This window comes from Martes martes, assembly GCF_963455335.1.
Source record: "Martes martes genome assembly, chromosome: 5".
In the NCBI taxonomy this organism is placed as follows: Eukaryota; Metazoa; Chordata; class Mammalia; order Carnivora; family Mustelidae; genus Martes; species Martes martes.
The window spans coordinates 48,747,345-48,761,115 of record NC_137892.1 but is presented as its reverse complement, the minus strand read 5'-3'; the positions used below and the strand labels follow the sequence as shown (position 1 = coordinate 48,761,115).

At 36.3% G+C, this 13,771-nt stretch overlaps 1 protein-coding gene across 1 annotated transcript in view; it reads right to left on the bottom strand.

Annotated features, from left to right (window-relative positions):
* MCTP1 (multiple C2 and transmembrane domain containing 1) overlaps positions 1-13,771 on the bottom strand; it is a gene marked incomplete at its 5' end in the record, with an annotated part of 508,994 nt that overhangs the window by 135,060 nt on the left and 360,163 nt on the right. Inside the window, 4 exons of the mRNA XM_080804324.1 lie at positions 9,349-9,468; positions 11,483-11,557; positions 11,939-12,040; positions 12,375-12,477. Coding sequence (XP_080660450.1) covers positions 9,349-9,468; positions 11,483-11,557; positions 11,939-12,040; positions 12,375-12,477 — 400 coding nt within the window. The remainder of the gene's footprint in view (positions 1-9,348; positions 9,469-11,482; positions 11,558-11,938; positions 12,041-12,374; positions 12,478-13,771) is intronic.

Sequence of the window (13,771 nt, the reverse complement as noted above, 5' to 3'; positions counted from 1 at the left end):
TTGAAGGTCGGGACATGATTGGAAATAATTTAGTTTTAACTACACAGCAATAGAGATTTAAGACTTAGAAATTGTGGTAGGAGTTTTATATACTGAGAATTAAAAAATAAATAAAGAAAAGAAAAGAAATAGTGCACTGCCAGAGAAGCTACTAGAACCTAGGTTACAGGTTTCTTTTATAAATGCCAGCCTCCTGGCTGAGGCACACTAGACACTCTTACCATGAAAAACCAAACTATTTAAAATGTCCAATATTGCCACCTGGCCAAGAAAAGAGAACGCTGGTATCTGAACTTCTACATTTATAAATTAATTTTCTCTGAGTAGCAGACACCACTTTACTAATATTACTCCAAAATGTAACACCTCCTTCATACAACCTCAGTATATTAAGTTGTGGATAATTAATGGACTACTTTTAACATTGTCGATCTATTATTTTATTTAAAAATTTTTTTTGAAGATTTTATTTATTTATTTGAGAGAGAGGGCACAAGCAGGGCAAAGGGAGAGGGCAAAGGGAAAGGGAGAAGCAGGATCCCCACTTGAGCAGGGAGCCTGATGTAGGACTTGATCCCAGGACCCTGGAATCATGACCTGGGCTGAAGGCAGACGCTTAACTGACTGAGCCACCCAGGTGCCCAACAATCTATTATTTTAAGTTAAATCTAAAAGATTTCTGTAATTGACTAAGGAAAGTAATATTTACTTGACCAACTTTTTATGACAAAACTGAATGATAGATTTCTTTTTTCAAACATGTAAGCATTGCTTGAAGTCTGCTTGGCAAGAAATGTATAGCATGCTAACAATGGAAAGTACCCTAGAATTATTTGTGTAGAGCTAAGTGGAATATAAAACATCATATATTTACATATTATTGATAAGTTTTTTGATTCCTATGGGGAATTAGACAACTTGACATGCAAAATAGCCAGTAAAATCTGTATCTTCACTGTTTTAAATGACTTTCCTATTCCTCAACCTTTTCCCTTCCCTTCCAATGAAGATCTAATAGGTAATCAAGCCTAATGAAGTATGCTTTTATATCTCTGATATAATGATATTCATTTAAGAATATAAAGATTATCTACTAGTCATAAATACAGTGCAATGTATAGACAAAACCCATCAAACCCTCATAATGTTGGAGGTTATATTACTTAGGCCAGAATTAATGTTCACCCCACTTCTCCATTTCAGTGAACCACAACAATACACCCTTGGAATTGGTATAGAGAAGAAAACTCATAATGGTTTTCTTAAGGAAAAGATGCAATTCATTAATCTCTATGAAGCCAAACAAAGTCCTTTCTTCAATTGGACTCTAATGTAGTCAATAATTTTGTGTAGAGATCACAAATTATCTTTCTCTAGCCTGATTACCTACGGGAATAATTTCTATTGTATGCAAACTACAGAAAATCCAAACTAGACTTCACTACCAAAAGCACGAAAATAAAATACAGTTAACCTCACATTAAACCCCATTTACAAGCAAGCATGCATTCTCAGTGGGGGGCAATATGGTACCCAGGGGGACAACAATTGGTTCATAGGGGAGAATTAAAAAAAATTAGGTGTTACAATGATTTGTGACCTTCCAAAACCCAACATTCCCTGAGAAAATCTTATTCCTTAGCATTTATTTTCTCTCATTTAACGAAAATTTTCTTCTTAAGGGGTCGAATATGGGGGAAAAAAACCCACTGAGAAATACTGACTTAAGATAAAATAAAAACCAAGTTTTATCTCTAACATTTCTTTTCCATTCTTAAAATCAAGGTTGCCTTTCATTTTCACCCAAATATCTACTGACACTTCAATATAATTTCCATCTTTTCTTGCTTGTTAGCTTTGCTCTGATTTTCTCTTCATTACGTCCCTTTGAGCCTATAGCTGATGACTGGCATGAACGTGAGAACTGGTTACTCCTTCATCTTTCCTCTTACTGATCGCTGATGTTGCCCCTTGCTGAGTGTTGGACCTCTGTTGTCATAGCAAAGGAGAAGGCACAATGTGGAGTCGTAACTCCCAGAACTGTTAACGGCAAGTCTGGCTACTAGGTGTACAACCAATTCCTACTGTAATGGTCAGCGTCGTAAAATGAGGGCAAGAGAAGGAGCCACAACAACAACAACAACAAAAACAACAAAAGCAAACAGAAACAACTTTCTTAACAACATTTCAAGTCGGCTTCTCCCTTGGCAAATTAACTCTTTTTTTAAAAACATTTTTATTAACATAGGCAAATTAATTCTTAATACATTCACAATTCTAAGGTATATCTTCATGACTGGTCAAAATAGAAAAAAAATGGGACAAAAGAAAGCATTCTACGCCTATTTCTTAATATTTACCTGATACAAGGGGGCATGAAAATATGTGCAGAGTAAACTTACTGACTGAAGTATTTTAATGACCCCATTTCTGTGATAATTTACAATCTTTCAGAGGAGTTATTACTTATTTTACAAAATCTTAGTGAAATAAATTATACAATTATCTCCTCCACTTAAATGTTTTTCTTTGCAAAAACACTTTACATGATAATATTTCACAACAGAACGTGGCTTGCTCTTTTGTCACAAACAATTTAAAATTGAAGCCGGAAGGTAGAAAATTCTTCAGAGGACAAAAACACTGGTTTAGGAATCTGAGGACAGACCATGATTTCATTGTTTTTATAATTTTTGATCCTTAAGTCAACTCAGTTATAAAATCTGGACCAAACTGCATATTTGTAAAGGGTCTCATTAAGATCCTGAGGCTGAAACTACCTGAGAAGCAATGCTTGCGGCAAAGTGGGACAGCAGCCATACAGCCAGGAGGAGACCACACTGAGCCCCTGGTGTCCTACACTACCCCAGCGTTCATTACACAAACCGTGAAGATTCACCAGAGGGCTAATTCCCGATTTCAATAAGGTATCACAGTTATGTTCGTGATATCTGCAGTTTATGTTTGATTATAAAATAGTGCAAAAGCACTTCACCTGAGAAAAAGTGAAATAGTTTTAATTTTCCCCAAACCGTCCATAGGAGAATATGTCCCAGATGACAGCATTTTACTACTTCCTACCTTCTGGGACAAAGGAAGGAGACTAGAGATAAGAGAAAATGTGTGTGTGACATGCTGTAAGAATTAAATTCTTCTCTTTGTAAATATACAATGAAATTTCAGAGGAATAAGCTTTTCAGAGAGTGGTAGACTCTGTGTCTTAGGTGATTATCTCCCTCCAAAGATAGGGAGGCCATTTTGCTGACATCTATGAAAACAGACAACAAAAAAAGGGTGTTGGCACCGTTTAAAGAGAACGATGCACTGATTTGAGGAGGTGCTGCCTTTGTAGATGGAACAGCTCAAATATGAAACAAAAAACTACACATTTAAAGAGACCTATCAACTGAGCTAGAGCATCACTCCTCAAGAAGGATTAGAGAAATCTAGCCAAAACGTTTTGTTCCACTAATACCTATTTGCTACATTTCCTAAGATTCATGGTTGATTTTTAGCTAACTGTGATCAATCCTAAAACTCAACCCACTTCTAAACTGTGGTTCTTGAGGGGCTTTTATGCAATTGCCAAAATTCATATGCAGTGCTTTGTGAAAGGTACCGCCTAAGAAAACCCAATTTCGTATAAGTCAGTGCTTGAAAATTTTTTTTGAAAATTTCTTTTCTTCCTTGGAATTCAGATAAATTTGGGGGAAAGATGTAGAGTTTGAGTATCAACTTAAAGTGTCAGTATATCCATATGAACTGCACACACAATCTATTTACTGAAAAGGAAGTTGTGGTACTGAAGTCCTCAAGTTTCAATAGTCTTTGACCATAGAAGGAATCTGAGGTCATTTTGGAGGTATACAATCTTGTAAATCAGCAAAGTTCCACATAGGCTTCCTTCTTTCTTCACACATTCGTAAAGGAAATGTTTAATGTACCTTTAAGCTTTGGATAATTAGACTGGAAGTATTGTTTAGTAAACTTAATAAGTGTTTTCAGAGGAAAGCATAAATGAAGAAGGGCGGACAAAAGGAAAGTCTGATTTACATAATTTTAGGAAAATGAGAGAATGCAAGGATAGGACCATGAGTTATAGATCATTTTGCTTTAGTACTTGTTTCTTTGATTTTCGAGGGTCCTTCTGTTTTTGTTGTTGCAGGGAAAATAACAACAATTATGCCTGGAACATTTCCAATTTTTCTGCTTAGCACGAAAAAAATAATTGTAGCAACAACAACAACAACAAAGGCTTCTATAAAAATCATTTGAAAACTGCCATAGACTCGGAGTATAATTTTGTTGGTGTGGTATTACTGGTGTCTCTTAAAAGCTGGAAACAGAAATTTCTGTTGGAATCTTAAAGTTACCTTCCCTATGTCCAGTACAGTACAATACCCCCTCCCCGCCCCACTGCTTACTAACATGAATGCTGAGACTTGAACTACATGCAGATGTAGATAGGCTTTTGTTTTCACATTGATATTTCTTCTTAAGCAACATCCCCTTTTTTAGTCCTTGAACGCGAAGGCCACTGAAAATGTCCTTATTGTTTGTAATAACTTTAAGAAAAATCCATATGTTGTTTGATAGCAGCAGGCTTTCTCCACAGAAAATACTCGATACGGTATCCTCGCGAGCCTATTGTCCTCAGATCGTTGTATTATATTCCCAATGCCTGCGCAAGTTCAGTTCTTCCTCCCTTGCTGATGTTTCCTCCATTTTTAAAAAAAATCATTTGGCTACACGGAGCTGCCTCATGTCTTTCCTTGCATACATCATCTCTGTTTTTTTCTCTTTTCCTGAATAATGGCCCAGCTTTTCTGAGAGTAGCTGTTGTCCCGAGTGTGATCCTTTACTAAAACGGGGATTGAATGAAGGTGAAACACAAATTATCTGGAAGCAAAGGAAAACCAGGCGTTTGAAAGGGACCCAGAAAGGAACGAGTAATGAACCAGAGTGGCCTGGATGAATTGCTGGAAAGGGAATTCTCAGTTTTGACACAAAAGGAACACCGGGGATACCAAGGCAAACCCAGGTGGGGGGAGAGTCTCCGTAGGAAGCCTGCCTCATAGGCTGGTCAGTGGAGAGGGTGGAAGCCAGTAGCCTTCCAGATATGAACAGAAACAAATGTATTTTATGAGTAACAGTTAGGCATTCGAACATGCCCGTTCTGGAACACAAGGTACTCTGAGGGGTTGACATCCCTTCATAATTCATGTTCATTGTTTCTCTAAGTAAAATATGTGTCTCCCCGTAGTTATTCTGTTAGGAATTGTACTTTAAAGGCAAGAGGACATTTTTGATAATGCACATCTTAAACTTTTCATTAAACTACCAAATTTAAATTCTACCTTTTTGTGCACTCTGACATTTTTGTCTGGCATTTTCATTAATTTTGCGACATACATAAATGTAGCTGAAATGTTAACTGATCAATACTTTGTCTCTCTCATGTAGCACTAGCGTTCCATTCCCTAAGGACCACATAGCAGAACAGAAATTAAATGTGTAAAATATCAAATGTTACTGTTAAACACAGCGGCACTCACTGTACAACGACAGAAAAGGCTAAAACAATTCCAAATGGACAGATGGTACCACAAATTATCTACAATCACATTTAAAGATTAAAGTTTGTCCTGTAAAATAATTCTCTGACACACACTGAAGTGTGTCCTTTTACTGATAGCTCAGTTGTCCAATTATTTTTGTGCTCATTACAGTGAGAAATGACAGTACTGAAGAGAAAGAGAGTGTGCACTCTGGTTTTTTTTCCGTGTTGCGCCCACTGACATCCACAAGAACACAAATGTCTGGTCAAGAGCCTGATGAAAATTAGGCCCAATTTATGAGACATTTCCACGTCCACAATAGATGATTCCGAAAGATGAGCAGGGCCTTCCGCGCCCCATACGTCCGTGTGTGCTCTTAGGCATACAATATTCATAGTAAAATTTAAAAACCTAATTCACAGCACACAATAACAAGGACATTCCCAGGAACATGCTCGCCTCTATTTATCCCTCACCTCCCGGGCCGACTGCAGCTTCTAATCTCGGCAGCCGGCTCTGCCTCTTCCCCAGAACACATAGGCAGTGCCAGAGAGGCCAGAGCAGCATTAACCCTGCATTTCTTACGTTTCCACTTTCATGGACACTGGGACCAAAAATATGATTGTTTTTCCATTTTGATTTCATTATTCTACATTTATTTTTGGGTAGAAAATTAGCAAAGAGAAATAAAACGGAATAGGGGAAAAAAAAAAAGGCACTTAAACATTATAAAGTTTACTGATCTGGGCCTGAAACCAAGCCACATAATGGTACAAATGCGTGTGCTCCGTGAAGCAGCTGCATTTATGAAAAAGTGGGCCAAGTGGAACCAATATTATAATAATAGACCCGAGATCCATCAACAGGGAATGATGGGAACAATATGTTTGTAACAATGGGGTGCTGCTTATACTCCTCTCTTAATGGAAAGCAGTTCTTTTCAATAAACTGGCCTAAAAAGGCTCCGGTTATGCAATGAGATCTTTGAAACATTTCGTTTTTAAATACATCATTTCATATCTGTAAGACGAAGCAAAATCCTACAACAGTTTTTTTTTTTTTCCCTGAATTGTTATGATACTTAGATTACAAGGTGTATATTTTAAAAGCTCCTTTGGAAAGAAAATAATATCTGTTATGTGCTTTGGGCAAGGTTCTTTTCTGTGCCTCAGTTTTTTCCTCTGTATATCGGGAAAATAATAGTATCTCTCTTATAATTAGGTTATTAGGGAATATTAGATTCATTTATGCATGAAAAGCACTTTCATGCCTTAGCGCCTATAGATCAATTTTCTGGCACATAAATGCTCAGCAAGTATGCGTTGTTGTTGTTATTATATAGAGGATTATTATATTATATATATATTACACATATGTTAGTTGTTGTATATATAACATATATAACATATTATTATATGTTAGTTATTATATAGAGGATTATATTATTATATATGAGTTGTTATGTATATGACACATATATCTAGCATATATAACATAATAATATATTATTATATATGAGTTGTTATTATATAGAGGATTATTACATTATTATTTAGAGGATTCAATTCATTATAATTTAATTGAAGGTCTAGGGAAAATTGCTGCAGAGCATTAATCTATGCTTATCATCATTTAATAACCAGCTTTACTACAGCAAAGCCTTATCATTCAAGAAGACTTTCTCCACTTTAGAAAAAATTTTCAGACTGATCGCTGGTTACTGGCTGGCCTACTGATTCAGATAGCCATTGATATTGGGAGCCTGCCAAGTGCCAGAGACTCTGCAGGCGATGCTGGAGTACCAAGGTGAAAAAGGCAAGCCCCCCCTTCTCATGGAATGTCCAGCTCAGGTCTAGATAAACGCAGTCCAGTTCTGCCATTCGCGATTCCAATCACATTCAGTAGAGCGTGATTCGGTGCTTCTACTCAATGAAACAGTTAATACTACCGTTTCCTCTCGAAAGGACTCTTACTGCACATTCACATGCAGCTTGTGAGGCCTCTTTTCTCACCGGCAGTGTCTGCAGGCCCCTTTCCTACTCCGAGTTGGCCTCCCCCTCTCTTTCGCAAGCATCTTGCGTTCAGTTTGTGTTTTGTATGACCAAGGCTGTTGATAGATGATATTATCATCTTCCCTCCCCGGTGAACTTTGATTCCCTTACCATGAAACCACCCAGGTATTATCAGATAACTGTACCGAAGTTTCTTGGACTTTCAGTGCCTGATTTTTTTTTTTTTTTAATCAGAAGAAAATTGGGGGAAAATGTCTGCCATCTTGAATTCATTTCAAGTGACCTCGAGAAGCCAGAGGGAGTGTATGAAGACTTACTCAACACACTGTCATATTAAAACATTTGAAATGAATGTTCCTGAACAAATGACATAATTACAGAGATTTCTCTGTTTTCAAATTTCGCCAACTGTTGTGGGGAATGACTTTGGAAAGAGTGAATCAAAGATGGCATCATGGCATTTTCAGGAGAATATTACTGCGTCTGTTACAAGGCCCCGTGGAACCTGGAAGTAATGGCATAAAATACGCACAGAAACTCAGTATCATTTTTCCCCATTAACATCAAAGTGCCCTTATGATAGTGAAAAATCATAATAAAGTTTGCTTAACTGTACTTCAATGTATTTATTTTATGAAGGCATGAAATAAAAGAATATTGAAAGAGGCAGATTTTCTTTTCTAAATCTTAATGATGGCAATCGCTTTCTTTAAGGAGACAACAACACGTCTATGGGAGGCTGGCTGCCTAACTTTCTGGTAACTTACAACACAAAGGGACATACTCACTCTTTGTTCCATGTGCTCAGACATTAATGAAAGTCCCATACAAGGCCTGAGAGGAGGACAGACCTCAGAGTGCTAAACAGATGTGCATACACTCATTTGAATGGTAATACTAAAATGTTGATTTGTTACTATAATTAAGACTCTTCTTGTAAGGCCCCATAATAAAGTCATATTCTGCTAACCTGGAAACTATAAGAAAGCATAAGGTACTCATATTCTAACAAATATGACAATGAAAGAAAGGATTTCGAAAGGACTCCACTTAAACTTCAGACTGAAATCCTGAATAAGCAAAACTCATGTGAGAGCAGAAAATCCCAGCTAAAGCTCAGAGGAAAGTATTCTCTCAGATTTTCGAGCTCTGCAAGTTGGTCCCATCAGCAGTTTTTAAATAACCAAAGTAAAAGGCCACAAGATGAGCATTGTTAGAGGACTATTTGGATCTATCAAATTCTCACTTGTGCCTTTTTTAAAAACTGAAAATCTCAGAAACAATAAAACGTCTCTTAAATAGGTCACATCCACTTCCAATTGACTCACGTAAATTTACATTACCAACCAACATCCTACTGCCAACGATTTTCCTATTTTGAGGAAAAAAAAATCTGTAGAACAATAAAATTAAAATGAGGGTGGTCAAGATTATTAATTTTTTTTAACGCGAAGGACTTCTCTTGGCTCTGTTATTGGGATTTGGAATTATGCAATATGTAAAAATTTCCTTTTTAACTGTCACGGAGAAAAGTATATATTGGCTGAGATATCTTGCCTTCCGGAAGTCTGGCGGGGGAGGGGGGGATGTGTATTCTTGGACTCGGACCTTGAACGATCCATCAGGTTCCTGCCCACGGCAAATCTGTCCAGTCAAGTCTTAAAATAGGAGTTTTAAAATGGCCACATGCACATAACTGTTACTATAGCCACAGAAACATGCAGCTATGATTACTGAATTTAATGAATAACAATGTAAGTAATAAAGAATTATCATACCACAAAAGCAGCGAGGCTCCTTGGGGGTGAGTCCCAGTCAAAGCAACTATTAACGAAGTATGCAGCGTTTACGAGCACCATGACACAGCGCTTCATTCTGATAAAGTTTCTTAGTAGCAGCTGTAAGGAAGATGAAAATATTATCAGAATTTGCAAGACCAAAAACCATCAGATATGGTACAAAATTCTTCAAGCTTAGTGTGATTTGAAAAGGATTCAGAAAGTTAATAAAGTTGTAAGAGTATACCAAGCAATTTGGCTCACGAGTTAAAGGAATAGAAGTATGTCTGGACAGAGTAGAAAGAACTGAATTACAAGAGCAATTTCTTAGCGAAATATGTTTTCTTTAATAATATTATCATGTGGGTTGGGCTACCTTTGTTCAAAAGGAAAAAAAATCTATGATAGATTAAAAACATTTATATACTGTGAACCTTTAATACATTTTTTAACCTTCAATCTCATTGTGATTTTAAGATTCTTTTAAATGCTTTAACTTCAAGATATTTCACAGTGAAATGATAACGGGAAATGTTTTAATTTCACGTCTGGAGAAAAACCTGTCAAATATTGCTTTATTACAGAAAACAAAATTTTCACCATTTTTGTAGAAATCTCCCTTATTTACTATCAATTTTTCAGTCTCTGTCTCTTGGTCTCTCTCTCAGACTCTCTCTCTTTTCCACAATCAATTTAACCTGTATTTTCTCATTGCTTTTTCATAATTTTGGAGTTAGAAAAAAACTTATGGTATCCAATTGCTTTACAAAATCTTTCATTAAAAAAGTACATGAGAACTGATAGCATTTAAATCTAACATTTAAAACAAGACGTGACTACAACTATAAAAAGAATAGCCCCTATACTAGATGATGGTACAAAAAATGATCTACAGTTCTGTTAATAATTAGAATATTATATCTGCAGGTTAATAATTTGCTAATGCAAATACACTTCAATACTGGTGTGGCATTTTAAAGAAGTAGTTATGTAAAGCCTCCTGAGGTCATTTGGAAAAAATACGTATATGTGTGTGTATAAATATAGATGCATGGACAGGCATACCAGTTTTAACAAGTTGTTAAAACTGAAATTCTTTCACGAAAAGAGTCACCCTATTGTTTCCTTCTTTGCTTCCTCCCCTGATCACCTTCCTTTTAGAGCTACTTTTATTACTTTTATCTATAATTGTGAAAAAAATGTAAGCTGTATTTCTATTTAGATAGATATTACATTTGTAATTCATGCACTGTCTTTAAACAACCAAAGATCCCACTGTTTATGGTGAATTGATTAGATTAAAAACAGAACTAATTTTAGTCTTCTAATAGCACAGAAAATTGTTAAATATTTTAACACACACAAATGAGTTCTGTAAACTTTACAGCCATAGCAAAAACATTTTATTTTAGCTGCGTTAATTGGAAGTAAACATCTTTTTAAGGAGGTAGCTTAGCACCCTTTCTTAACTTGGTATCAAACGTAATTTAAATCTCCATCTAATTATGAGATATAGAGCCTTACTTAAAATGTCGTCATGACAGAAAAATGAGATGTGCTGATTTTCCATTTTCTTAGCTAAAAGTGCCAACAAAAGTTCACTTCTAAAAGTCCATAGTCAAAATCTAATTAACAGGAAGGTTTCCCTTAAAAGATGGAGCCCCCTCTCTTACGGATTACAGGGAAGAGCATTACCCAGGGCTCGATTTACACACACCTGCATCATACCTGTGGGTGGTCTGGACATTTATTTGAACCTCAGCCTTTGGTGTTCTCATTTACACATTCCATGGCAATCAGACAGTATTTTATGTTCAAAATGATCGTTCTTTGGCTACTGCATGAATACATATCCATTCTACGCAACGCCTACAGTATCCCCTCTCCATTCTGACCACCCCCATCCAATTTATTAGTATGGTATTGTCCTTGTTTGATCTCTTACAGAAAGGAAGGGAAGAGAGAGAGAAAGAAAAAAAGAAAAGAAAGAAAGAGCCATTTCCCATAAGTAGATGATCAAAAATCCCCTAGTCTTCCCCCCTCCACACTTCCAAAGTTTATTTGAATTTACCTAGATGTTTTTACAGATATAATCAGGTCTACCCAGAGGGATTAATCTTGCCTTGCTTTTTACCTGTTTAGAGAGTCTGTTTTCCTCTTCAATGTACTTCTGTTCTTTGGGTATTAATGTTCGTAAGCTGGCTTTCACCTATACATCAACATATGTGTCTGTTATGGATTCATATATTACAAATGTTTACAAGTTTTTTCACGCAGTTCAATTTGCAATAATTTCTAAAGTTTCAAAGTCCTGGCTGCTGTGCTCATAAAATATAAATGTATACAGTGGCACATGCACGCGCTTCCATTTCTTACGCCGGCAGGCAGCGGCCGCGGCACAGCCGCAGTGGCAGCCGCCAACTATAACAGAAAGTGTGGCTGTGCCAGCCAGTGGCAGAAGCGTATTCTCCAGGATACATCAAGGTTTAGAGAAAATGAGGAATGACAGAAATTCTCTACAAATCAGGAACAAAAGCTTTCATGAAACTGAACTCTTTAGCAGTACAAAAAAGCCAAAGTTAAGACTTACAGCATTAAAAATCACATCTATTTCAAGATAGATGACCCCCTTTGTTGGCCCTGTCAGCTGCTTGTTTTTCAAGACGTAGGCTTTCTGTTCACCATTTTGAATCTGCGGGAAAAGGACATGACAGCCGTCTGTCTCGCGGTCTCTACTGAATACACTCCCTCGGTGACCTTTGACCCCCAGCTGCTGAAACTGACAGAGAACCCAAAACAACTGTGGCAATTCTGACAAGTACCTGTTCATTACCAGGATCAAGTCTGTCAGGAAAAATTAACTATCATGGGATTCAACATGGCCGTGAATTGAGTATGTTAAAATTTTTAGTGTTCTTATTACAGACCTTGGTTGAGAAATGACAGATACAGAGCTGAGGGTTTTTTTTTTTTTTTTCCTTGAGCAAAAGCAACACAGAGCAGTGTGTCAGGTGAATAAAACTTACAGACAGCAATGGTATAGCAACTTTGCCCAGAAAGTCAGCACTTCGATCCCGATCTTCATCATAAACTGTCACTTCAAGAACTGAATGGATATCTTTAATGTTGCTGCATAATAAATATACGTAAGAAGAAAAGACTTCATCAGTGGGGGACAAGAACAAAAATGCTTTTGAAAATTTAGATGGCTCCAGCTGATTTGTGTGTATGCGTTTTTATGTATGCTATTTGCATATACACATATACAAGGTAGCTTGGTATGTGACAGAATTTCCCATAATGCACCTTTGCAGACTACAGTGATGGTTCTATTATCTGGAACTTTGAACCTTTTTGTAATTTCAAGTTATAATTTTTTAATGAAATATAATTTTCCATCTGGATGGGCACAGAATTAGTATAAAAAAATCAATGAGTGGCACTGATGTTTCTGAGACTTTTCCCTCTCATTATTATCACAACAATTCCTACTTCCTATTAACCCCATGCAAAACTCCACCAAATTTGATATCAGCAAGAGTCACAGTATATTTCATACAATTTTTTTTTGTTTGTAATAGTAGGACATCTCCCTTGCTTACAGTTCTTACCAAAACATTGACTTATTTCTGGTAGATTTATGGTAAAAATTAACCAATACAGAAAACAAAATGGAGAAAATGTAACATTGATAGCTATTGTACCACCCCAGGGTTTAGAAATTAAATAGTGTCCCATTATGTTCCAAAGACAACGTATGTTAATAAACAACTGTGTGAGCTCTTCATTTTTGTTTCTGGAAAAATAAACCCCAATTGCTGGCAGCATTTATTCTTAGATCAAACTGTTTACCAAGAAAACATGAATTAAGAGAAAACAAAAAAAATGAATATATTCATTAATGAAAGACTGCAACCACATGTGAGAAGAGGCTTTATCGGGGCACAATCAATTAATGGCTTTGATAATAATCAAACCTATTCATTCAATTATGCATTCCAGAGAAAAACACTCTCAACAACCTTCTTAGGAGTGCAAGTCTCCTGACCAGGCTTTCATCTCTTATAAAAATGTGGAATTCCTTAAAGATAAATTGGTCAGATAATTAAATCTGATTAGTTACTCACTCTTAAGCAGAGACATTATAAGACATTAATGAGGAATTTAGCAGTTTTCATATACAAAAAAATAAAACTATGTTAGAAAACTTTTAAGAAGGATTCTGTTTGGAGAGTTTTCCTTTGTTCAGAGTTCATTTCTAAAGCCCAGTTTAAAACACACACACACACACACACACACACACACACACTCATTCTGTCTCTCTCTCTCTGAATTTAGGAGATACTATGGCGTAGATCAGCAGCTTTTATAGTGTGTGGTCAAAAGATTTATAAACTTTTTTAAAACAAAAGGAAAATTAACC